General features: G+C 59.1%; 2 protein-coding genes across 2 annotated transcripts in view; both read left to right on the top strand.

Moving 5' to 3' along the window:
* The window catches only part of BRD9 (bromodomain containing 9), a 30575-nt gene extending 18532 nt beyond the window's left edge, over positions 1 to 12043 (top strand). Inside the window, exons 13-17 of the mRNA XM_032415172.1 lie at positions 447 to 558; positions 3937 to 3975; positions 7232 to 7331; positions 9675 to 9848; positions 10690 to 12043. Coding sequence (XP_032271063.1) covers positions 447 to 558; positions 3937 to 3975; positions 7232 to 7331; positions 9675 to 9848; positions 10690 to 10787 — 523 coding nt within the window. The 3' untranslated portion in view covers positions 10788 to 12043. The remainder of the gene's footprint in view (positions 1 to 446; positions 559 to 3936; positions 3976 to 7231; positions 7332 to 9674; positions 9849 to 10689) is intronic.
* Positions 12044 to 18691: 6648 nt separating this feature from the next.
* Positions 18692 to 24249, top strand: part of LOC116639250 (probable palmitoyltransferase ZDHHC11) — a 40377-nt gene continuing 34819 nt past the window's right edge. The window contains exons 1-3 of the mRNA XM_032415440.1: positions 18692 to 19016; positions 23605 to 23780; positions 24169 to 24248. Of these exons, the coding sequence (XP_032271331.1) occupies positions 18804 to 19016; positions 23605 to 23780; positions 24169 to 24248 (469 nt within the window). The 5' untranslated portion in view covers positions 18692 to 18803. The remainder of the gene's footprint in view (positions 19017 to 23604; positions 23781 to 24168; position 24249) is intronic.

The following is a 24249-nucleotide window of genomic DNA, read 5'->3' as shown; positions in this document are numbered from 1 at the left end:
TTATAAAATCTGTATTAATCAGTGTTTTCTGTCATCAGAAAGGCTCAACAATAGACTGTTGGTTAAGTTTTAGGAGAGTCAGAAGTTAATATGCAGATTTTCAGCTGCGGGGTTCAGTGCCCCTAATCCCGCGTTGCTCAAGGGTCAACTGAATACATATAGACTGTTGTTCACTTTTTTTAAAAATAATTTTCTCTTGAGATGTTTTTAACCTTTTTGGGTCGCGGACCACTTTGAAGAGCTGATGAAGACTCCTGATTCCCCCCGCAAAACTATATCTGGGAGGTTTGGTGTGCCCAGTAAGACCCTCTCTTGTGGAGGAACATCTGAGGAGGTGGGCTGACAGGGCGGGCTCCTGAGATCAGGACCACTGGCACTGGTGGAAGAATCTGGACGACTAGAGTGTGTGCTGCCTATCTGATCATGTTCTCTCATGGCCCTTCCAGCCTGCAGGAGTTTGTGAAGGATGCTGGGAGCTACAGCAAGAAAATGGTGGATGACCTCCTGGACCAGATCACCGGTGGGGACCACTCACGAATGCTCTTCCAGCTGAGGCAGGTGGGTGCGCCGTGCTGGCCCCCTTGCTGGGCGCCCACGGCCCTGGGCTCCTGTCATTGGGCCACTGCTGTTGGAGAGCCCATCCAGACTGACGTGGTTCTGGCTAGCTGTTCTTCCCTTATTCTTTTTTTATTTTCCTTTTTTTTTTTCTTATAAACGGTTAATTTTCTTTCAGAGGAACTTAAAAATAGTTGTCTCTATTGACCACATATTCACCATTTCTGGCACTCTTTATAACATTTTTTTTTTTTTTTTAAAGATTTTATTTATTTGACAGAGAGATAGAGAGCACAAGTAGGCAGAGCGGCAGGCAGAGGGAGAGGGAGAAGCAGGCTCCCCGCTGAGCAGGGAGCCCGATGCGGGGCTCAATCCCAGGACCCTGGGATCATGACCTGAGTCGGAAGGCAGACGCTTAACTGACTGAGCGACCCAGGTGCACCTCTTTGTAACTTTTTATATACCCGAATTTCTTTCATCTACTGTCATTTTCCTTCGTCCTGAAGAACCTTCTTTAATATTTCTTGTGATATAGACTTGCTGACAGTGAATTTACTCAGCCTTTTTTTTTTTGTCTGAAAAACGTTTTTATTTTACCTTTATTTTTGAAATTCATCTTCCCTGGGTCTGGAATTACAGGCTGTTGTTTTCCTGTCTACTTTAAAAGATGCCTGACTGCATTGTTTCCAGAGTGTTTGTGGTCATTTTCATCTGTGTTTTCCTCCTGTCACCTGTCGTCTGGTCGCATCAAGGATTGACAAATGTGGGCCCAGGAGCTACGAGTGTTCTCTTACCTTTCTTAAAGGCTGAAAAAAAAAAAAAAAGTGTGCTACAGACCCTATGTGGCCCACAAAGCCTCAAGGATTTGCTCTTCGGTCCTTTGGAGAAAGGTTACTGATTGCTGCTCTAGATGTTTTTATTTTTTAATTTTTATTTTATTTTTTTATTTTTTTAAGATTTTATTTATTTATTTGACAGAGACACAGCGAGAGAGGGAACACAAGCAGGGGGAGTGGGAGAGGGAGAAGCAGGCTTCCCGCGGAGCAGGGAGCCCGATGCGGGGCTCGATCCCAGGACCCTGGGACCATGACCTGAGCCGAAGGCAGACGCTTAACAACTGAGCCACCCAGGCGGCCCTGCTCTAGATGCTTTTAAATTTGAACCCTTGTAACTGGTTTTCAGTGGCTCATTGCTGTGTCGTAGTGTTCTTCATGTTTATTCCACTTACCAGTTGTCGAGCTTCTTGGACCTATCAGTTTATAGTTTTCTTCAAATTTGGAAGATTTTCGTCCATTATTTCTTCAAATACCATTTCTGCCCACACCCCACTTCTATCATTTTTCTAGGACTTTGACACAGGTGTTAGAGATCTTGAACTGTTCTGCATGCTGTTAATGCTCTGTTCCTTTTTAGTCTTTTTTCCGTCTTCGCGTTTGGTTTCTGTTGCCGCGGCTCCAGTGGAGTGATCTGGTTTAGTGCCGCGTTGACATCTGCTGTCAGTCCCAGCCACTGAACTTCACTTCAGCTGCTGTGTTCATCTGCCTTTCTTTCACGTTATGTTCATGCTTTCCTTTAAATTTGGACCTATTTGTAATATTTAGTACGGTTGCTTTTAAAGTCCTTATCCACTAATTCTGTCATCTCTGTCACTTCTGGATTTGCCTCTTGGCAGATTTTCTTCTGTTTATAGGCCACGATTTGCTGCTGCTTTGTTTGATCGGATCCTGGGTGTCACAGTGTTGCGTCTCCCTTGTCTAGACCGAGCTGATACAGAGCCCGCGGCCACTAGTGGCTGGTGGAAGTGTTACTGTGGCTTGTCTCCATTTAGATACGATGAAAATGTGAACTACAAACCAGAATTCCAGAGACCAGTACAAAAAATGAAATGTAAAAATATTTCATTGGTTTATTTGGATTATACGTTAAAGAATGTTTTCAGTACGTTAGATTAAGTAAAATATGTTACTGTAGTTGAACGGTAACATTAATTTTCGTTGGCTACTAGAAAATTAAAGTTCGGTGCATGCCCACGTTATATATTACTGCTGGGCAAGGCTGGTCTGGCTTACTGTGTTCCTTTAAAGAACATTGATGTTCTTTTCGGCAGAGTCCTTGTGAGTCACCTGATTTCTTGGGGTTTGTTTTTAAGCTTTCTTAGGGCGGGTTTAGGTGGCCTTTATGTTGGGTGAGTTTGGCCCTGATACTAAGGAGTGGCCCTTCTGGGGTCTCCTGTGGTCGCCAGGTTTCAGTGAGGATTAGCTCTGGCCAGGTGGAGTGCGGGTGTGTGCCCATGCGCGCCTGGCCCCGTGCACAGTTAGTGTGAGCTGGGCGGGTTCCTCCCGGATTCGTGGAGCTCCTGCTGGGAGCCGTGTCTTCCTCCTCAGACTTTGCCCACCAGCCGCCAGCCAGTGAACTCTCAATTCTCCGCCTGCTTGGCCACAGTGCTCCAGGTGCTGTTTTCTGTTCTGTGGTCTGGAAGTTTACTCCTGGGGCTGCCCCTGGGCACAGTGTCTGAGCTGTGTCTTTATGCTGTGTGGTGCTTATAGCAGGACATTAAAATAGTGGTGATATTTATTTTTCTACTCAAGTTTATAAAAATTGCAGCACAAGGGAATTTCCAAAACATTATCACAAACAAAAGATTTTAGGTGCAGAAGTTTGCAATCTCAATGATTGTTTTTAGGTACATGCACACAACTAGGGTATTTTGAAGGTGATGCTCCTGCCAAATTGTAAGGCAGTTAGGTTTAGGCTTCTGATCTGCACACGTGGCCACATGTGGCTGGGGTCCCTACGGAATGTGGTCACGTGGTAGTGGTCCCGGGTGACTTTGGGTCCCACTCAGGTTGTGGTCGCACAGTAGTGGTTAAGTGTGAGCCTCTTGTAGGCTTTGTGCAGCCGGAGGAGAAGGGTACGTGGCCCCGTAGCCCAGGCCACCTGAGGGCCCTGGTGCCTCTTCATCCAGCAGGTGAAACCGCCAGGCCTGGTGTTTTTCCCTGAGACACAGGGTACAGTGTCGGACTTTTACTTTGTGTTTTAAGCTGTCCAGCGCTGCAAGAACAGGTTGGGTGCTCTCCCACTTCCTCTTCATCCTGTCCAGGGTGCTCCCAGGGCGCTCGGCCCACCGGGGATCTTGGCTGGGGCTACGTGAGTTGGGCCCTCCGTGGGTCTAGTTGGCTGTCTCGCTCAATCTCTGCCATCTCCATGGAAGCAGGCAAGGCCCAGCTCTGACTTACAATATGGTATGAACATCATGGGGACAACCCCAGCAATAGTGAATAAACTGTTTTTAATTCACACTTGTGTACATGACGTGAGTGAAATGTTCTGTATAAAACTGTTTTGGAAAAACTGGCTTCTCAAACCTGTTTTGATTTGCAGAGGAGAAATGTTCCAGTGAAGCCTCCAGACGAAGTGAAGGTGAGTTGTAGTCATGTAAGTAAAAACCCAATTATTAGCGTTCCTGTGGGGAACGGTCATGTTCAGCCTCTGATATGGGGTGGCTGAGGAGAGGTGCGTGTGGTGTTTTATTGAGAAACTGATGAAGTGGTCGTCTCCTCCGCCGTGATTTTTAATGACTGGAGCGAGGGATGGAAAGCCACGGTACTTCCCCTCCAGCCCACACGCAGAAGCTGTGGAGCAGTGGCCACGCCGGGGGCTCTGTCTTCACAGGGGCCCGGGGGGGGTGGGCCTGCTGGGGCCTGTGGAGCGAGGAGCGGGCTTGGTTTCTGGTGCGGTGGGTTCTTCTGGCCCTCCCAGGAGGTACTGTGTGCCGCCAGCCAGGGGCATATGCACTGCATCCTTGTGAGTGAGGCCAGCTTGACAGAGCCGTGTCCTCAGGGCATTCCCAGCACCCAAAGTAGACTGTCTGCATATGAGGAAACTTCATCGTGGTCTGGCCTCGGTTTCCCCATTTTTCTCGTCCCTTGGGAGTAACTTGGAGCGTGCATGTTAATGACAAGCTCTGACCACAGCCCCTGTGTTGGAGCAGAGGCACCAGGCCTCTGGGCAGGCCGTGGGGGCCTGGGTCACAGGTGTTACCTGGCCTCGGTGGACGGAGGGCCCGCTCCGGAGGCACGTCAGGTGCCCATCAGGTGGGGCTCATCGAGTGACAGAATGGGGAGGGTGGCATGGACGTCTCCCCTGAGGGGTGTGCCTTGGTGTGGCCAGACTTGAGATGCAGGCAGGGCTCTGCTCGGGGTCTCTTGGTTACGCAGATGTGCCGTGGCATGGAGCACAGGTCCCACGGGGTGTCTGTGCTGTGGGCTGTCTCGAGCTGGGAGCCCAGCACTCCCTCGGTCCTGCCACCAGCGCGTCCACGCAGACAGCCCAGGGCAGCCCGGGGAGCTTTCCAAAGGCGCCCCCTGCGGTGCCAGGAGCACCGAGCCCCGCTTCCCCACCGTCCTCCTCGAGCCTGTGGCGGCAGGCAGCTGCCGTGTGTCTTTCCCGTGGGCAGGCGGTGTGCGGCCTGGCATTGGCGAGGAGGCGCGGCCTCTCCTCATCTCCCTTCATTCCGTTGGTGCTCGCACCCCTCACGGCATCTGTGGCACGTGCTGCCGGCACCACTTGGGGCTCCCGGACATCGCTGCAAATATAGCAGTCGTGTTTTTCTTTAGACTTAAGTTTTAGCACACCTGAAGGCACAGACTGTCATATTAGACAACGTCCTTTCCAACGCTACCTTGGAGCGTAGATCTCCATACTTAACAAGTACGCAGAACCGGCTGATGGGAAGGTGGGCACCAGCGTAGTTTCCTGTAGGGGAGCCACAGGGCGCTCTCGCCCCCGGGATGCTTCTTGGGGTGTGTGGGGGGACTGTGGCTCTGTGTGGTTTCTAGGGAAAGAAATTGTGAGCAAGCTAGCTTTTTTCAAATTGTTTTTACAGGCTCCACGTTGCCTCGTGTTTTAGGGTCATCAGGTAAACCTATGAAACCTTGAAGGCCATAGCTGTGGGATGATTGTCCCAGGCATGTAAGCAATAAGGGCCTTGTGTGGGCCCCTGGGCAGGATAACAGTGCCAAGCCTCAGTCTCTGGTTGCAGAGCAGGGTGGTAATGCGGGGGTGGTTGTAAGACTACGGCAGTGCTCACTGCTGGCGTATGGCTCCTGCCGTACTCTGTAAATGGGAGCTCTGCCTGGCGTGTTGATGGCCCAAAGTCATCACTGTAACAAATTCTCTTGAGAGAAGTTATTTATCAGAGCGTAGACGGAAGTGACTTTTATGAAAGTCAAAACAAGCAAATTCTCAGATCACCCCAACAAGACAGTCCAACAGAATGGGGTTCACACCCAGATGAGACAGCCCAGTGGGAGAAGGCTCATACCCAGGCCCAGATAGTCTGACGGGAGAGGGCTCACACCCAGAGAAGACTGCTGATGGGAGAGGGCTCACACCCAGAGAAGACTGTCTGACAGGAGAGGGCTCACACCCAGAGAAGACAGCTGATGGGAGAGGGCTCACACGCAGAGAAGGCAGAGAAGGCAGCCTGATGGGAGAGGGCTCACACCCAGAGAAGACTGACGGGAGAGGGCTCACAGGCCTGGTGCCCCCTTGCTCAGTAGCAGGAGCTTCAGCTTCCTCTTCCAGGTCGCTGTGAGTTGCTGGGTGGAGGTGGACACCTGTCCGTGCTGTCCAGGCTGGTGGGGACCCTGCATGAACTCATGCTCCGGGGAGGGCAGAGGGTGGAGTGGGGGCATCTGAAATGCCGCTGCGCAAGCCAGGCGCACAGACTCTGCATCTGCCGTGATATGGACTCTTGTTTAACTATTTGGTGAAGAAACTGTCCCTCCAGGGCATGTGTCAGGAGGGCACTGTTACTGGACAGTAACTTCCCCTCAGTGACTTAGGATCCAGCACCAAGGTGAGAGTGTGACTTGGCAGAATTTGAGGGCCTTGGGGTCTTAGGTGGTAGATCTCCCTTAAAATACCAGAGATGGCTCCTCTGTGTTTATTTTAAAAATAGCCATACATTGGGCGCCTGGGTGGCTCAGTTGTTTAAGCGACTGCCTTCGGCTCAGGTCATGATCCTGGAGTCCCGGGATCGAGTCCCACATCGGGCTCCCTGCTCCGCGGGAAGCCTGCTTCTCCCTCTGACTCTCCCCCTCTCATGCTCTCTCTCTGTCAGTATTTCTCTCAATAAATAAATAAAAATCTTTAATAAAAAAAAAATAGCCATACATTAGCTATTATGTCTTAGTATCTTTGAGCAACAAACGGGCATGGACAGTTCATGCGTGGTGGGGCATGGGTCTCAGGCAGCACGGCATTGTTTCTGTAACGATACAGAGCAGGGGCTTGACATAGGAGAGGTGCAGGGGGTCCTGGGGCAGCCACAGAAGGAAAGAGAACATGCTGGCTTGGAGTCTGCCATGCTGTTAAGTGTGGTCCCTGAGAAGTAGCCATGAGCACTTCAGATCCCGTGTGTCTGCCTGCTGCAGGGACCTGTCCCACATGCCCTCAGCGGCACCCACTCCTGAGCTCACCCCAGTGGTTGTGGGTTGCAGTGTGGACTGGACACAGTGTGGTCTCGCCTGCTTCCCGGGGAGAGCGGGCCTGTCCCACCTGTGGCCGCAGGGCACTGATGCCCCTGTCGCTCCCTTGAGTTCAGTAGCTGGTGTTAACTGCCCACCCAGTGACATCTCTCCTTTTCTGCCTGGTCTCTACCTGTCTCCCGCAGGCTGGGGACTCGCTGGGCGACGGCAGCTCCGTCCTGGACTTCATGTCGATGAAGTCCTACTCTGACGCCTCTTTGGACATCTCCATGCTCGGCTCTCTGGGTAGGTTGTGCTGGGCACGCTCACATCATCAGGCTCTGCTGGAAGAAGTGGACCCTGTGCTCTTGTCTCTGGTGCTGCATTAGTCTGCTGGGCGGTCCCTGGGGGCACGGGGCTGGTGCACTGAGGCCTGTCCTTGCTTCTAGGAGTCTGGCCGCTGTCCTCGGGACTCCCTCCCAGATGGTCCCAAAGCGGGGTTGCCCCAGTGGCCTTTCGGATGTCAGGCTCCATGTGAAGGATTGCCGGGGTCCCTCAGCCTGGTGGTTCATGCAGGGATGGGCTGCCTGCTTCGACTTGCTGTTCGTGGGTTGGTGTGTGCACGTGCGTCCCTGCGGCCGCCACCGCCACCACGCAAGACATCCTCTGTGCTCTGCACGGCACTCGGGCTTTCGGAGTGTCCCTGGCCACCCACCTCCCTGATGACCAGTGGTTCTCGTGGTGCTCCTCCTCCTTTCCTTTACTTTGGACACACCTGAGCTTTACTGTGGGGCTTCTCACCTGAGAGCAGTCCCCCCCCCCCATTGCGTGTGGCACTGTCTGGAGACATCTTTGGCTGTCACACTTGGGGTGTAGCGCTTCTGACATTGAGGGGTGGGGGCCAGATATGCTGCTAAACATTCTGAAGCACAGGGAGCAGCCCCCCAGGAACGACCCAGCCCCGGGGGTCACTGCTGCCGAGGATGAGAAACCTGCCTGCGTCAGAAGTGGGTGTCGTCAGACCTGCAGAGTGTGTGGGGGCAGGTCTTGCTTTGTTACCCAGCTCAGCAGGCTCTGCCTTTGGGTAGAGTGTTTTCAGACTGTATTTAGTGCAGTAACCCTATCCAGTTCAGGTCTAACGTCTTGCTACTGGTGATTTTCCCAATTGTTTGAGGGTCCCCCGCCTACTGCCAGGTTTGCTGGTTCCCTAGGACTCCTGGGAATTGCGGCTCTGGTTTGTTAGAGCAGAGGGACAAACCAGGATCCACAGAGGGACAGGGTGCACGGGATGATTCTGGGGGGGGACCAGGTGGCACTTCCAGAGCCCTCTCTGCTTGGCACGTCTGCAGATCCCAGGCTCCTGGAAGCAAAGCAGGTGTTCAGTGGAAACCACATCGATTGCATGGACAGTTGAGGTGCAGGGAGCTCCTCTGTCACTGCAGTGGTAGGGACCCTTTGAGATCCAAGTTCACCAGCCAGGGGCCAGCTCTGCCTTGTGGGCTGGTGGTCTGAGACTGCAGAATTAACACTCTGCCAGCTGCTCTTTGTGTTTAAGACTTTCTCCTTTTTACTGGGTTTTAGTAGTTTGGTTATGACTTGCTTTGATGTGCTTTTGTTGAGATTGATCTTCCCAGGTTCGGTTCAGCTTGTTGGCCCCGGGGGTTTGTAGAGTTCATCAACTCTGGGAAGTTGGGCCATAATTGCAGCAGTCACCTAGGCTCCGGTTCTGCCGTTTGTCGCGAAGTCTCCTCTGCTTCGTGTGTGGCCGTCCCTTCCGCTGTGGCTGGCTTGCCGTGGCCCGTCCCAGGGTGGGGTGCGGGTCGCTAAGGACACCCTTCTCTCCCTGTCCAGGGGCTCCATCGGTTTTTCCAGCATCTCCCCTTCTGCCCTTGCCGTTGTTTTCCTCTGCCTTTTGAGGAGCCAGTGCCCGGTCCCTGATGTCACGCCCGTCTTGTTCATGCCCTTCCTCCCGTGTTCGGTGGGGCCGTTGCCCTGCCCTCCGCCCTCCGGTAGCGGTTCATCACAGGCAGACTGCGGCTCCGCGGGGGTGCTGTGTTGGGTCTTGTCTGACAGGCCATCAGCGACTTGTAGCCATCGGACCCTGTCCACGTTTTGCTTTGAGATGTTCTTAGGGTGGCCCCAAGCCACATTTCGTGTAGGCGGGACATAGTCCCACCATGGGGCCACACACTTCTGCAGACTTGGGCCACAGATGATTGCAGACATGTGTGAACTCCCTGGTGGGGTTGTGTCCTCTCGTGCACACACAGGTCCCTCTCGGCGCAGACGTGGGAGCTCTCCAGGCAGCCCATCTTCCCCAGCCCTCAGCCTGCCCACTGCCCAGGGCACCCCCGGGCTCTGGCCTGTGCCCTGTCCCGGTGTCTGCAGGGCTCCGTAGCACACGCTGTCCTGCTTCTTACTTGTTTATGCCGGTGGGGGTGGGGGACAGCACCTCTGTGTGTGAAACGGCTCAGATTTGACGTGGCACCTGGGTTCTTGTCCACTCCGGCGGCCCTGCCCCGCCCCCCCCAGCTTCGCGCACCTTGCCTGCCATCCTGAGCGTGCACAGAAGTGAGGGAGAGACCGTGCGGCACGCTGCGCTGGCCCAGGCAGCCGGGTGCCTGATGTCCGTTCGCCCTGTTTGCACAGGGAAAGTGAAGAAGGAGCTGGATGCTGACGACAGCCACTTGAACTTGGATGAGACAGCGAAGCTCCTGCAGGATCTGCACGAGGCACAGGCAGAGCGCGGGGGCTCCCGGCCGTCCTCTAACCTCAGCTCTCTGTCCAACACCTCCCCCTCCGACAGGGACCAGCACCACCTGGGTAAGGTGGCGCCGGTCCCCAGCATCTGTCTTACTGTGCGGGTGCTGGGTGGCATATGGGTAAAGGGCAGGAGCGCCGGCAGTCCTGGCACGTCGGAGCCGATGCGGGCTGCGTGTCCAGGCTCCAGGACTCCGAGGGCCCTGCTCCCTCTCCAGGACGCCCCCTGCCCCCTGGGGTTCCGAGTAACCTCTCCCTCGTCAGGCCGCTGCACGGGGGTGAAGTGTTTGAGTGGAATTTACTCAGTGTTAGGCATTGTGGGTCTTGTCTGTAAGGTGCTGGCCTTCCCCGTGTCAGGAGCCGCATCCCAAGGCCCTTGGACTGGGCAGAACGAGGCCCCAGATGCTGACAGGCATGTTGAATTCACCTTTGGGGATGTTTGTTTCTTCCTGCTGTTCCCGTTTTTAGTCCTGAAACAGGGTGTTGAGAAGTGCTTTGTTCTTCCAGGACCCTGATTTGGGGAGAGCAGGTGACCTTCCTTGGCCTGGGGCCTTCTCTCTTTAATGAGTGACAGGGTGGGTAGGTGCGTGGACCCCCCCAGGATTTCGGCCCGTCCAGGAGGGGAACCAGATACTGCTCCCTGGCCTCTGGAATCTGCTCAGTGAGCTCCTCATGCCGCTCTTCCAGTCCCTGATCCCGGCAGTGACTCTGCAGGGCACCTCCTGACCTTGGGCAGTTGGGGGGCGCTTATCAGCTATAGAGGTTTGAGTCCCAGCCCGGGGAGGTGAGGGGGTGGCCTGGGCCCCGGGAGAACGAGTCACAAGGACGTGTTTCCAGCCGGGGCTGAAGCACAGCGTGTGTGCAGACCCGTCGTGTGAACACCCCGTCTTTCCCGCACTTGCAGGAAGTCCTCGCCTCAGTGTTGGGGAGCAGCCGGAGGTGACCCATGACCCCTACGAATTCCTTCAGTCTCCAGAGCCTGCAGCTTCTACGAAGAGCTAGCCTTGTAGTCTTCCATTATTTTTTTAATTTTTTTATCTGCATGTACAGAGTTTTTGTCTTGAGACAAAGACTTTCCTTTTGTCCCCTTTGGCGAGCGGGAAGCAGCCCCGGGGAGGTGGTGAGTTGTGTCTGATATCATGTCGGCCGTGCTCAGATGCAGCGTTTCTGTGCACAGCCCTGTGAATCCTGAATAGTGGAGATCACACAGAACGGTGTGTGGCCGATGCGGTCGAGCCGGTGTGTGTGTGAGCTTTGCGCTGTGTGTAAAGCCCATCCGCGTGGCTGGCCTGCACACACCTTCCTGCCCCGGCGCCCTTCCTGCGAGCCCCTTGGGAAGCAGACGTACCCACGGCAGGGATCCTGCCTGTTCTCGGCCCTGCCTGCCCCCCACGCCCCTGCGTCTCTGAGGGAGGTCATGGGGGGCTGCCCCCTCCTGGCCCGGGACAGGCTCCGTGCTCCTGGTTCCTGTGCTGGTCAAGGCCTGCCTTCTGCTGGAAGACCACACTGCCTCCCGGCCACGGCCACGTGCTGTGTCTGGAGACCTTTCTGTCCCGATGTGTTTACTGGATGCCTGTTTACATTTGCGAAACAGAGATCTCAATAAAAACGCAGAGTGATTGCGTGTAATTGTTAGTAGCACCGTAAGTATCCACTTAGTGACCTTTCAGTGAAAACCTTTGTCAGGAGAGGTCGACAGCGTCCGTTCGTGATGCTCGCCGTCTCCCCTCTCCTCTGCGTCTGGCCCAGGTCTCCCCCTGCAATGACATCCGACTTGACTCACCCTGCACAAGTTCTGCTTGTGTGCCTTTTTTAGAAAACAAAATTAAGGGCTGTTACGTCCTGGGGTGGAGTCAGTCCTGGGAGAGAGTGTGGACGTGAGGCAGTGGGCAGCACGACGTGCCCCAGCCCACAAGGCCACTGCCTGCCGGGTGAGCAGGGCCCCTTGCGGACATCAGTAAGAGGTCGCCCAACGTTGCACAAGCAAGGCCGCGAAGGCAGAGTGCCGGCAGAGGAGCGAGCCCCCTGGGAGGGTGGAGCCCACGGCCAGGCTGCAGGCCTGCCCCCAGCGCCCCAGGTCTCTCTTTCCCACCGTGGCGTGGGGGTGCGCTCTGCCCCGCCCAGGGCTCCGAAGGTGAGGTTCTGGGCAGGGTGTGGCCCTGGGTTCTGGTGCTGGGGTGGCCTTGCTGAGCCCCCGTTTCTCCCTGGCCCTCAGCCGGAGTTCACAACCATGCCTCCGTGACAGGGACGTGGCGCATGTTTGCAGGACCTGCGGAGACCGTATGAGCCGCGGAGCCCCAGACCCACCCGAAGGGAGTGGTCTCCAGCTGAGGCCCACAGATGTGCCGGCAGCTGGAGGTGCAGCTCCTCACGAGCCTGTGCTGCAGACGGGCAGATCGGGCGGGGCGGCTTGGAGACCCTGCTCTGGGCACGGCCCCTGCGGAGCCAGGGGCTGCTACTCAGAAGGCCGCACGCCCGGCGGGAGGGAAGACCAGCGGGCGTCTGAGGACAGCAGGGCCCTCCGACCAGTCTTTTTATTTCAGTGAAGGTCACAGGATCTGAAATTAACCACTGACTGCTTTAAAGTGTGCAACTGAGTGGCATTTGGTGCATTCACAGTTTTGTGCAACCAACACTTCTGTTGAACTCCGGAGTATTTCCATCACCCCGAAAGGAAACCCTGTCCCCATTAGCAGCGCCCCTCAGCCCCTGCTGGAGCCCCTGGTGACCACTCTGCTTTTGGCATCCATGGATCTTCCTGTTCCGAGCATCTTGTTTCAGTGGAGGCCTTTTGTGTTTGGCTCCCTTCCCTCCGCACAGTGTTCGTGTGTCGGGTGGGCCCAGGGAGCCCCGCCCCTTGCCACAGACCCGTCAGGGCTCAGGCTGCTCCTGGGTGTGTCACAGCCATGAAGTGGGTCCTGGGGCTTGGGTTACCTCACCGGGCCCTCTGCTCGAGCAGGCCGGCAGGATCCCGGTCAGAACCCACAGATGCTCTCGGTGGTCAGAGTAACTGAGCAGGTGCCCAAGGTAGGGGGTGTCCCTCAGAGCCACGCGAGCCAGGCATTGGCCACAGAGCGCGCAGCAGGACCATGGTGCCTCGGCCACACTGTTGACATGCCAGGGAGAGGGGCTGTCTGGGCCGACAGTGCTGGACGAGGGGGATTCATCTTCCTGCTCTTTCTGCTGGAAGCTACACTCGGAGCAAGACCAGCGCTGGGGAGAGTTTGCGCACATGTCAGTGTGTGCACGTGTGGACTCCTGTGTGCGTTTGTGTTCACACGCGCACCTGTGAGCGCGAGCATGCACGTTTATGTCCGGGCACGTGTGTGTAATTTTGGTGCACACGTGTGCGTGCACGTTCATGTCAGTACCTATGTGTAGGTGTGTGCGCGTGAGGGCCTGCGCCCTGCCTGTCCTGCACTCCGCCTCGTTCCCCGCCTGCCCCGCGGTGTCGACCTTGCGGGGGCGGGGCAGCTCAGCTGTGTGCAGGGGGGGGGGGGGGTGGGGGGGGGGCTCAGAGAAGCACCGCCCATGATGAAGTTCGTGACTGACCTCGCTGTCAGGCAGGGTGATAATCGTCCTGGGGGGTGCTCCGCGCTCCATAAAAACTGTCGGCGTGGCTGCTGAGGGAACAAGAGTGGGTTGCGACGTGGGGGCCGATGGCACGCTTGTCCCGTTTGACTTTCTGGGCACGCAGTTGTGCGTGGGGAAGGTCCTGGTCGCCCCGGGCAGGAGGCTTATGGCTCTGCATGCTCTGGTTTTATGTCTGTTTCTTAATAGGCACTGATGTTTGTCGCTTCTAAAGTTATTTTCGTGGAGCGGAGGTGTCTCTGAGGGAAGGTCATTTCTCAAAGGCGTGAGTGGCTCAGGTGGTCGTGGCTCTGGGTCCGCCGTCTGCAGGCTCGGGGTGCCCTGGGGTAGTGCCTTGCCGGCCCCACTCCTCGGCGGCCTCCTCCAGGGTCTGCTGAGCTGCGGGGCACAGGGTGTTGAGCTCACAGGCCCCCCCCCCATGCGGCAGCCTGCGCGCGGGTGTATCTGGACAAGCATGTTCCGTGCAGGAGGCGGAGACGTTGCTCATCACTTTGAAGGTCTGTAAGACACCTTCCAGCGTCTCGAGCGAGGCATCGCTGCGAACAGGGACCATGGCCTTGTTGCCAACGCTCGCACATGTTGTCCGAGACAAGGTCTTTCGAAGGTGAGCGCGCCCCTGCCTTTGTGTTCAGTCCCCGCCGTCCACAGCCTCTGCTGTACTGGTGGCTGGGTTCTCGGGGCCCTGAGACGTGGTCAGGCAGCCTGGTTGTCTGCCCTGGGTCTCTCTGGTGGCGCGTTGGCCTGGCGGACAGTGGACAGTGGTGGCCGGCGGCCCAGCTGCAGTCTGCGGCTCCTGCCTCCCGGGGACATGGCTCCGGGTGAAGGTCAGCGCCCTGTGGTCCGCCCACGAGCAGCTGCTGGTGTGCAGGGTCCACAGGAGGTCCACAGGCGGTGGCCACTCTCCCCACTGCCGGCTCCCCGGCCTCCAGCCCCCTCACTCCCTGGGGCCCCTTATCTGGGGCCCTGTCTCCTCCTGCCTACCTGTGGTCAGACCAGGCTGCCAGGATCAGCGTCCCCGTCATCCCCATGGATGCTTTGCTCCTTGAGATCTCCTGGGACATGTTGGGCTGGAGGGACAACAGGCTGGGTGGAGCAGGACTGACCCAGACATGAAGACGGCCTCGGCACCAGCCACATGGCCCAGCTCCCCGCCCAGCAGAGAGGTCCCCAGGCTCCCCAGGAGGGCTCTCTTGGCTGCTCCAAACTGACCCCCGGTCCCTGCCCACTGGTTTCTCTTCATCTTGGGCCTGGCCCAGCTGCCTGGTCGGAGGCAGACCCCCTGGCCACCGCAGGGGCCACACACAGCCCACCTGGCTTGGGTGGCTTCCCCAGGGAGGCGTGTGTCCCCCCACCAAGGAGGGGGTCGGGATCTGAGAAGGCCATGTGGGGGTCCTTGGGCCCACATGGGCACCGGAAATGTCCTGCACTTGACAGTTGAGACCCTGAGGGGAGGGGAGAGGCAGCGAAAGCGGCTGCTGAGCCATCCTCGGGAGAGACCCCTTCCCGGCACACTGTCCACATGCGCTTCACCCCCACCTCTTCTCCTGCCCTGGCCCTTCTGCGGCTCCTGAAGGGCAGACTCGGGACACTGCTGTCCCACCCAACCTGGACAGAGCATGCGAGCCTGGGTCCCTGGAGCAGACTTGGCCAACAGGTCAAGTGTCACGAGGAACCTTGAGATCGATGCCCCGGTCGCTGAAGCAGAGGTTGGGGGCCAGGAGCCTTCCGCTGGTTCGCCGAGGGGCTGCCGTGGGAGGGAGTGTAGTAGGAACTCGGGACCGTGTAGATGGACTCCGGCCTGGGGGTGCTGCCCACCAGCCCGGCCTGTCTGGGACCCCTGTGCCTTCTCTGCACCCCCCCTCCCCCCAGCAGGCAGTGGGGGCTCAGGGGGGCCAGCCCTGGCTTTATGAGGCACGTCGTTGGGTTCCGTCACTGCCGTGGCAACCAGGGGTCCTCACTTGGGTCTGGGTCCAGAGAGAGGCCCATGCCTTTCTGTCCAGCCTGGACCGGTGATCGGGTGGGGCAGACGGAGCAGGCTCTGGCTCCCGGGGAGGTGGGTGCCTTCTGCTTCTGCTGCGACCAGGGAACTCGCAGGCGTAACCTCTGCGCATCCCAAGTGGGACAGAGAGCAAAACGGTGATTCAGAAGCTGTGAGGACCTGTGTCGGGCAACGGGGTTCTGGTCATGTGTGCACAGTTGTGTCCTAGATATGCAGGTGGGGGTGCCCAGGACTCCGGGTTCTCGGGAGCACGGTGGGACAGGCAGGAGGAGGAGGGACCGTCTACAGCCGCGTGGGGCCCGATAGCGGCCCCTGCACGAAGCTCCTGCCAGTCGGCCATGCTTGTGTTGGGGACGCGGAGGTGACAACGGGCTCGCGGCAGCATCGCAGCACCAGCACACCTTGCACCGAAACAAGGGCTAGAACCCTTAGGGATGACAGAACACAAACGTCAGGGACCAAACTTGGGCTCAGAGGGGCCCCGGGCCCCACCAGGGCTGATTTCCCGAACCCACTGCCTCGTCTGCCCAGTAGGGGATGACGAAGCTCCCGTCCCGCAGACAGTCCAGAGGACCGGTTTCAGCAGTTACAGAAGGAGTAAATGAGGGCCCAGCTCAGACTGGACAGGGGTGTCAGGGAGGTCATCCAGAGAGAGTGACACCAGGACAGGCTCGAGGGGCAAGATGGCTGTTAGCGGGGGTGGGGGGACGCGTTTCCAGGCCAAGGAAATAGCCCAAGAAAGATCGAGAATGAGAAATGAGTCCAGAAACCCTGTGTGCCTGGGATGTGCATCGTGGGGTGCGTGTGGTGTGCATGTTGTGCAGTGTACATGTTTGTGTGCATGGTGTGTTACATGTGCGTGGTGTGTTACATTTGCGTGGTGTGTTACGTGTGTGGTGTGTTACATGTGCGTGGTGTGTTACATGCGTGTGGTCTATTACGTGTGTGGTGTGTTGCGTGTGTGGTGTGTTACATGTGCATGGTGTGTTACATGTGCATGGTGTGTTACATGTGTGGTGTGTTACGTGTGTGGTGTGTTGCGTGTGTGTTGCGTGTGGGGTGTGTGTGGTGTACATGTTTGTGTGCGTGGTGTGTTACATGTGTGGTGTGTTACATGTGCRTGGTGTGTTACATGTGTGTTACGTGTGTGTGGTGTGTTACATGTGCATGGTGTGTTACATGTGCGTGGTGTGTTACATGCATGTGGTCTATTACATGTGTGTGGTGTGTTGCGTGTGGGGTGTGTCTGGTGTGCATGTTGTGTGGTGTACATGTTTGTGTGTGTGGTGTGTTACATGTGTGTGGTGTGTTACACGTGTGTTGTGTGTGGGGTGTGTGTGGTGTGCATGTTGTGTGGTGTACATGTTTGTGTGCGTGGTGTGTTGCATGTGCGTGGTGTGTTACATGTGTATGGTGTGTTACATGTGTGGTGTGATACATGTGTGTTACATGTGTGGGGTGTGTTGCGTGTGGGGTGTGTGTGCCTGTGTGGGGTGTGTGCGTGTGGGGTGTGCGTGTCTGGGGAAGGTCGTGTCTCCACGGTGTCTCGTCCACACACAGAGCCCGCATTAACTGTGCCCATTGCGCCCCGGAAGGAGACAGGAAGCGCCACATTTGTTGGGAGCCTAGTGTTTGGGTGCGGGTTTTGAACCGATGGGAGCCCCCAAGAGCTAAGGATCGAGCCAGAAGATACGCGCTTGCCCTTCGGCCGTACTTCAGACCAGGTGAGGGAACACATGGTTTTGGTGAATGGAGGTGTGGGAGCCAAGCGCCTGCCGTGGGGGGCGGCCCAGACGAGGCTGCCCCGCTGCCACCCGCGTGTGCTCTCTCCAGGACCCCTCATCTGCCAGGGCCCGCGCAGCCGCGGAGCCCGCAGGGACAGACTTCCACCGCGCCCGCCCCGCTGCTCCCCGTGACTGTGGGTAAGTGTGCGCCTCCCGCTGCCGCTCGGACCACGGGCCTGGGGGGTGACCCACGTGCCGTCCTCATGCCTGAGCAGACGTGGCCCCTGCGGTAAGTAGGATGCGCTTGCCCACCATGGAGTTCTGCCCTTGGTGCCTCCCGACTTCTCAGGGCCACTTGCAGGTGCGACGCGGGGGAGCTTCCCGGAGCCCCCCAGAGGAGCAGGGACTCGGTGTCCCCGCAGGCCTCACGCTTGGCCCCCGTGCTCTCGTGACACCGGGGCTGTTTAGCTTCCAACTACTCTCAGAACCTGAAGAATCGCTCCTTCAAATTTTACAAACTCCGATGCCAGTTGAACTTTGGGGTTTCCATACATGATCACGGTGACCTCTCCGTCCTGGGAACCCCTGCAGGATGGGGTGCTGCGCCCCTATCCTTGCCGGCGCGGACGGCCCTGGGGCTGACCCACGTCCTCGCGTCTTGCTCCTCCACAAGATAAGTGGTCTCTCCCTCTGTTGTCCCGTCACTTAGGATTTCTTCCTCAGAGTCACTGCTTTGCCTCCCCGCCCTGAGGTCCGCACGTGCCCCGATCCGACCTTCCTGGGGGTTTGATTCTTGGCAGTGTCCTTTCTGTCGGTTCACACTTCCATCTGAATGTTGCTTTTGCTCGGGAATCACGTTGTAACGCAGGGTGCTTTCCCTGTCCCAGTCCCTGCTGCGCTGGCCTTGCTGTCCATGGGGGATGCTCTCTGCGGGCCCCAGGAGTCTCACTGACCAGGGAAGCCCTGCCTGGCCCCACATCCCGAGAACGGAGCGGCCAGCCCGCAGAGAGCAGCCGAAATCTGCCCTCGTGGCAAAGTCCCCAGGACCCTCAGGCCTCCACCCGCCGTGGCTGTGATGTGTCGCTCACCCATTCCCTCAGCCCGCCACCTGGCCAGAAGTGGCCATGGCTCCCTCCCAGTCCCTCGCTTCAACACCGGTGACCCCAGAAGCCCCACAGCCCGCAGGTCTTCATCCCACAGCAAGAACAGCACAACTCTCTGGGAATGTGGCATCTAGTTCTGTCCTTAAGGGAAAATTGTGGGAAGATTCTCTGAGGATTTCAGGCACATAAGAGCGTGGCATGGTCACACAGCGAGGGTCTGCTTTTCCTGCCAACTTTCCCTCTGTTTCCCCAGGGATGAGGGCCTCATCCTGATGGGCGTCTTCTTCCTGCATGTGACAGGTTTTCTGATGAGTCAGTGCCCATTTGTAAACGAAGCCCGCACTCAACTGAGGTGGTCACAGCCATGCCCGCGCTGGGGTCCTGGTAGTGCCTCTCCTGGGTCCTCGGCCCTGTGGGCCTCACACCCTCCAAGAGTGTTGCATCGCTGCTGTGGCCCAGGCAGATGCAGGACTCCCCCGGACCCTGGAGGGCCCCCCACCCGCCATCCGCCTCCAGAGCTGGGCAGCCCTGGGGTCCCCTGGCCACGCAGGCTGCAGGAGGGGTCCACACACGGCCTGGCTGTCCCCCTCCCATCTTGCAGATGGATTTGTGCAGCAGAAGCTGGAGACGGGTCGTCCCAGAAGCTGGGGGCAAGTGGGCCTCGCCCCCCCGCCTGTCCCGAGTGAATGGCTGGTCGAGGCCCCTGCACTCCTTCCAGGCGGTGGCCTGGGTCATGCTCCTCATCATGGCCATTGCCAGCTTCGGCATCTTCATTCCCTTCCTGCCGCGTAACTGGAAGTACATTGCCTACAGTGTATCCTTTACTGTGGGAGCAGGGCCTGCTGTCCGAGGGAGGCCCCGAGAGGGCCGGCCCCCAGAGCTGGCCCGTCCCCCTTGCCGCTCCGTCCTCTGCACCAAGTCACCCACAGGTGCAGCCCCTTGCCCTCTGGCCCTGCTCCCCCTCTTCACCCCAAACACCCACCGTGGCCACAGCACCCCATCGATATCCTACATGTGTTCCTGTGTGGCTCACTGGCTCGGGGTCCTTGCTAAAAGCACGAGCTTGCTCGCCATCAGTTCCGGGAGAATGCTCCTGGTGGTGAGGGGCAGAGGGACCCTGGGGTGGGGCGGAGAGCCCTGAGGACAGGAAGGAGTCACACGGCCAGGGCGGACATGCAGAGAAACGGACACAGCCCCGCAGCGGCCACACGTGTGGTCTCACACGCAGATGCTTGGGAAGAAGGGTTTCTTCCTCGCATTCGAGCAGCCCGTCTGGCTCAGAGGCTGAAGGGTGTGTCCCAGGGCCGTGCATGGTGTTTCATCTCAGGGTCTATCTGCAGGTCCACAGTGGGCTGGATCCAGCTGGCCGGGGTGGGGGAGCCACGCCAGGATCAAGGGGGTGTGTTTAGAGGGAGACACTAATTATAACAGTGGCCCGTCTTCAGCCGCTTGTCGCCGTGCTTTCTTGTTTGGTCCCTCTTGCGACATAGGGTGGGTGGTGGCCGGACCTGGCAGAGAGTGCGAGCTTGCCAGCCGCTAGGACCCCTGCAGAGTAGCTCCAGGTGGGCAGACGCTGGGGACGTGGATGCCCACGGGGCTGTCACGCAGGCTCCACGGTGCTGGGCCCCGCCCCCAGCCACACGGGCATCGCCCGCCTTGGTCCTTCCTCACGCCTTACCCTGTGGGTGGCGGATCCAGTTCCACCGGTGCACCCTTGTCTAGGGGCCACGCTGGTGGACTCCACCAGTGAGCCTCGGCATCCACCGTGGCCTGACGTGCAAGCCCGCCGCCTCCCCAGCACCACGCGGCCCCCGACCTGGCCGGCCTGCCCCTGCAGGGCCCGCAGAGTGTCTGGTCCACAGGAGCGGCGCCGGGGAACATGGGTCCCGTGTGCCCTGGGCACGGCCACCCCACCTCCAGGCCTCTGGTGGGGGGGGGGCGTGAGGCGGGGCCCAGGTACTTGTGTCTTTCACAACCAGCAAGATGGGCAGAGACCGTACCATCTCACAGCCAGCCCATCTTAAAATTTCTCCAGGGGTCCTCAAAACATGCTTTGTCAGGGGTTTTTAACCCAGAATCCAGTCACAGTTCACACTGGGCATGCGGTGATGGGTCTCCTGTCTCGGGCCCCGCGCAGCGTCCACCGGCGCCCTGCCCCGCGGTGGGCGCCCTCCCCACGGCTGGGGCAGCCTGCAGCTGGGCCTGGCCCTCCCCGTCGGAGTCACCCTCTCGCTGGGGCTTGTGAAACAGTGTCACTCCGACCGTGAGCTCAGCTCACACTCTCGTGCAGGAGACCCACCGCCCGCAAGCTAGCGGCGGAGGGAACGGAGCCCCGGACGCCCGCAGGTGTGGGCGGGCTCTCCTGCCTCCCGCTGCCCCTCCTCATCTGTATCCTGATCCTGACTGTGGGTTTGCTCACCTGCTGGGTTAAAATCCTCATCTTCATTGTCCCTTGACCATAGCTCAGCCTGTTTGGGGCCTTTTTGAGCTGCCCGTGTTCTTTGTCCAGGGGGCCCCCGGGGGACTCACCTGTTTTCGGGCCCAGAGGGGGCTTGGGCTTGGGGCCCAGTCTCGCTGCCCCCGGCACCAGCCCCCAGTGAGGGATTCTGGCCTGCTTGACAGGCGTCCAGGACTCAGGCTGCCCTGGGACAGGGTCTCTCTCCGCCCAGCACCCCATGGGGCAGGCGACGTCCCTCAGGCCCCTGCAGCTGGCTGGGCGCTGTGCTCTGGCCGCTGGGGGGCGCCGGTGTCCTTCGGTGCCTGCAGGGGTGGGCTGCGGCCCCAAGGAGGTGGGCTGGGCCGGGTTGCAGCCTCCGGAAGCCTCAGCACGAGAGGCGGACCCGCGGGTTCTTGGCTGACCCTCTGGGTCTGAGCTTCCCCCTCCATCCTGCAAAGGGAAGCAGTCGGTCCCTGTTCGTAGGGTCCACGGTGCAGAGGGGCTGGCGTCTGATGGGACGTGACTTAGTCTGAGGGCCGGTGGTGTGGCCGGGCCGAGAAGCCCCCGGGGAGCTGCCGGGACCCTGCCGCTGACCTCCGGCTCTGACCCCAGCTCTGGCGTGAGGCAGACGTGCCTGGGGCAGTGGGGGCTCTGGGGGCGCCTCACCTCTTCCTGCTGCAGAACCGGAAGGACGGGAGGGCCTGTGTCCTGGGCTGCGCCCGCGCCTGTTTACCAAACACAGATTGTTGCTAGGGGACCGAGGCCTCTGGGGCAGGGCTCCTGCTTACTGAGGGAGACCTCCTACCCCGTTCCTTTTGCTTTTTGTTATTCATGGGAAACTGAGACACTCTTATGAGAAGATGGCACTTGAGAGTGAGAGCGGGAACCCACCCACCCTGTGACACTTTTGGGGCTCAGCCCATGCTCACTGACATCTAGAACGTGTGACTGACCCAGTAATGGCCAGGCAGAATGGGGCGCCTTTTGCTGGTCCATATCATTCCTGTGGGTGACCTGGGGTCACTTTCTTGAGTGCTGGGCGGCGTTAGGTCAGACAAGCTGGTGGGCTGTGTTCTTGCTTGGACAGCTTCATGCTCAAGGAGGCTGTCGGGGGACTTGACCTACAGCATGGGGGGGCTGGAAGCCACACCCCTTTGTTTCTGGGGGACAGGTTCTGGGGGCGGCCTGGCAAGGGCACCTGCAGGGCTCAGACATCCGGGGGAATTGGCGGCAGGCAGCTCCATGTGGCTGGCCCAGCGGCTCAGGTCAGGTGCCTCGGGCGCCTGCACTTTGAGGGTCAGAGTGTGGGCCGAGCTGTCCCCACACTGTGTCCCGGGCGGTGGTCTCGTGCGAGCCGAGTGTAGCCATGGGGGCAAAGGGCTTTGAGCACACATCCCAGCCTGGGCCTTACCTGCTGCCGTCCTGTGCTCCCTCCTGGGCACCTTGCCCGCCCGTTTCTGAGGCAGGCGGAGGAAGGGGCCGCACCTGGGCCACAGCAGACTTCCTGCTGCATCGTATTGTCCTGCAGCTCAGGACGGGCTCCTGTTGCCCCGGTAACCACACAAACACGGCTCTAGGGAGCAGGTGCAGAGGGACGGGCAAGCCAGCACCATGCTGGTGTCTCCAGCTGTGACCATGAAGCCCGGCCCAGCCCCTGACCACCCGCCGGCTGCCCACACCATGCATGGAACAGGGCCATGGTCGGCTCAGCAGTGGAGTAGGGAAGGCTCACGCCCTAGCCAGCCCTGCAGGGTCTGGTGGCCACACGCAGGGCCTTGGTGTCTCTGCACCCCTTCCATGGCCCTGAGGGATCTGGTCAGTCCCTTCCTCCTGCAGGTCTCCCAGGGCCTGGCTGGTTCTCAGCTGCCCCTCCACCTGCCCCTGGCCTGGGCACCAGCCTCCCGGTCTATCTTGGCCCTCAGCTCATTCTCGTCCACCCTCCTGACAGCCACGCTCCCCCAGCAGAGCTGGCTCCCCGTCGCCTCTGTGCCCACGTCTGGCACCCAGAGCCCTGGGTCTAAACTGGTGCCTGGAGGCTAGAGAACGAGGGGCCATGAGCAGGTCTGGCCAGAAGCACTCAGGCTTGTTGTGCAGTGGCCTTCACGGAGGCAGGCCCATGCGGAGGCTGAGCGCTGTTGCCTGGTGGGCGGCAGACCCCGGACCACAACAGTGGTGGAGCATGAGAAGGACCCCACGGGGGCTGCCTGCAGAATGGAGCTATGACCCCAGCCCCTGCTCAGAGCCTGCAACCCCCTAAAATCACGGCAGAGCGTTGTGCACATGGCCGGTCATTTCCCCCACCACACCCTGGAGCCCAGCCTCTAACCCTGAGCCCTCTTGCTCGGAGCCAGTCTGGGGAAGCAGGGCAGGGCTGACAGGGAGGCGGCCTCCACCTCTTCTGTTTGGTTTCCATGGGGACGGTGTGTTGGTCCCGAGGTGGAGGAGGAGGAGAGGGTGAGATCCCAGGGCCTGGTTTTACCCTGGATGCCATGGAGGGCGTGGGTGCTGGAGGGCCGGAGGGGTCGGGGGCGGGGACGACAAGAAGAGACGGAGGCGCCCCGTAGAGACTGGGTGTGGGAGCCCTTCCTCCCCACCTTCGTTTCTTGGTGACACGCCTGCCTCCTAACCCCACATCTGCTCTTGGAGCTGCCCGAAGAACCCCCACACCTCCTTCGGCACCCAGCATGGCGCCCACCCCCTGCTGACCCTCAGGCCCCCGGCAGGCGCCTCCAGGGCCCTGCTTCCAGCGGGAAAGCCTATCTCCAGTGCGAGCGAGCATCGTCTCTCGTGGAGGAAGGAATGGGGGGCACGCTCTGTCGGCCGCAGGGGTGTGAGCGGACCGTCCTGGGACTCGGCCCTTGGCCAGGCACACCGCTCCCGTGGCGCTGATGGCAGCCACCCTGAGTGGGCACCCTCGCTGTGTTGTCCGTGCCCGGCTGCATGTTCCTTGACACCCCTTCCCCAGGTGAACGGCGGGCTCTTCTTTCTCCACTTCTTAGTCCACTTGATTGCAGTTTCCATTGACCCGGCTGAAGCCAGCGTGAGGTTCAAGAACTACTCCAAGCCCATGCCGACCTTCGACCGGTCCAAACATGCACACGTGATCCAGAACCAGTACTGCCACCTGTGTGAGGTCACCGTGTGAGTGCCCGGGTGTGCGGGCAGGCGGTACCTCGGCTTCCCATCGGCTGGCTGGCACTGCTCTCCTTGAACAAGGAGCCGTGGCCCTCAGACGCACGGGCCCCCCCACCGATCCAGACGCCCCATCAGACCTCCGCCCGGGCTGGTCGCAGCTTCCGTGGGCGGCCTGGGAGGGAGGCCCGTGGCTCAGGGTGGGATCTGAGCCCAGCTTCCCAGCTCGATCCCTGGCACCAGGTGGCAGGCGTGGCCAGGGGAGGCCACCCCACCTGGGGCCTGGTCCTCCCAGCTGCCCGCCTCCCCCCCACAGGCGGGCGGGGGCTTGACCCTGTCGTCGTCCTGCACACGCTGCCAGCAGGCCGGTGGTCCTCAGTTCTCCCTTCCCTTCCAGGAGTGCGAAGGCCAAACACTGTAGTGCATGCAACAAGTGTGTCTCTGGCTTTGACCACCACTGCAAATGGCTCAACAACTG

This window comes from Phoca vitulina, unplaced genomic scaffold (genome assembly GCF_004348235.1).
Source record: "Phoca vitulina isolate PV1807 unplaced genomic scaffold, GSC_HSeal_1.0 scaffold17, whole genome shotgun sequence".
In the NCBI taxonomy this organism is placed as follows: Eukaryota; Metazoa; Chordata; class Mammalia; order Carnivora; family Phocidae; genus Phoca; species Phoca vitulina.
The sequence above is the reverse complement of the archived record's forward strand: the minus strand, read 5'-3'. Positions and strand labels throughout refer to the sequence as shown.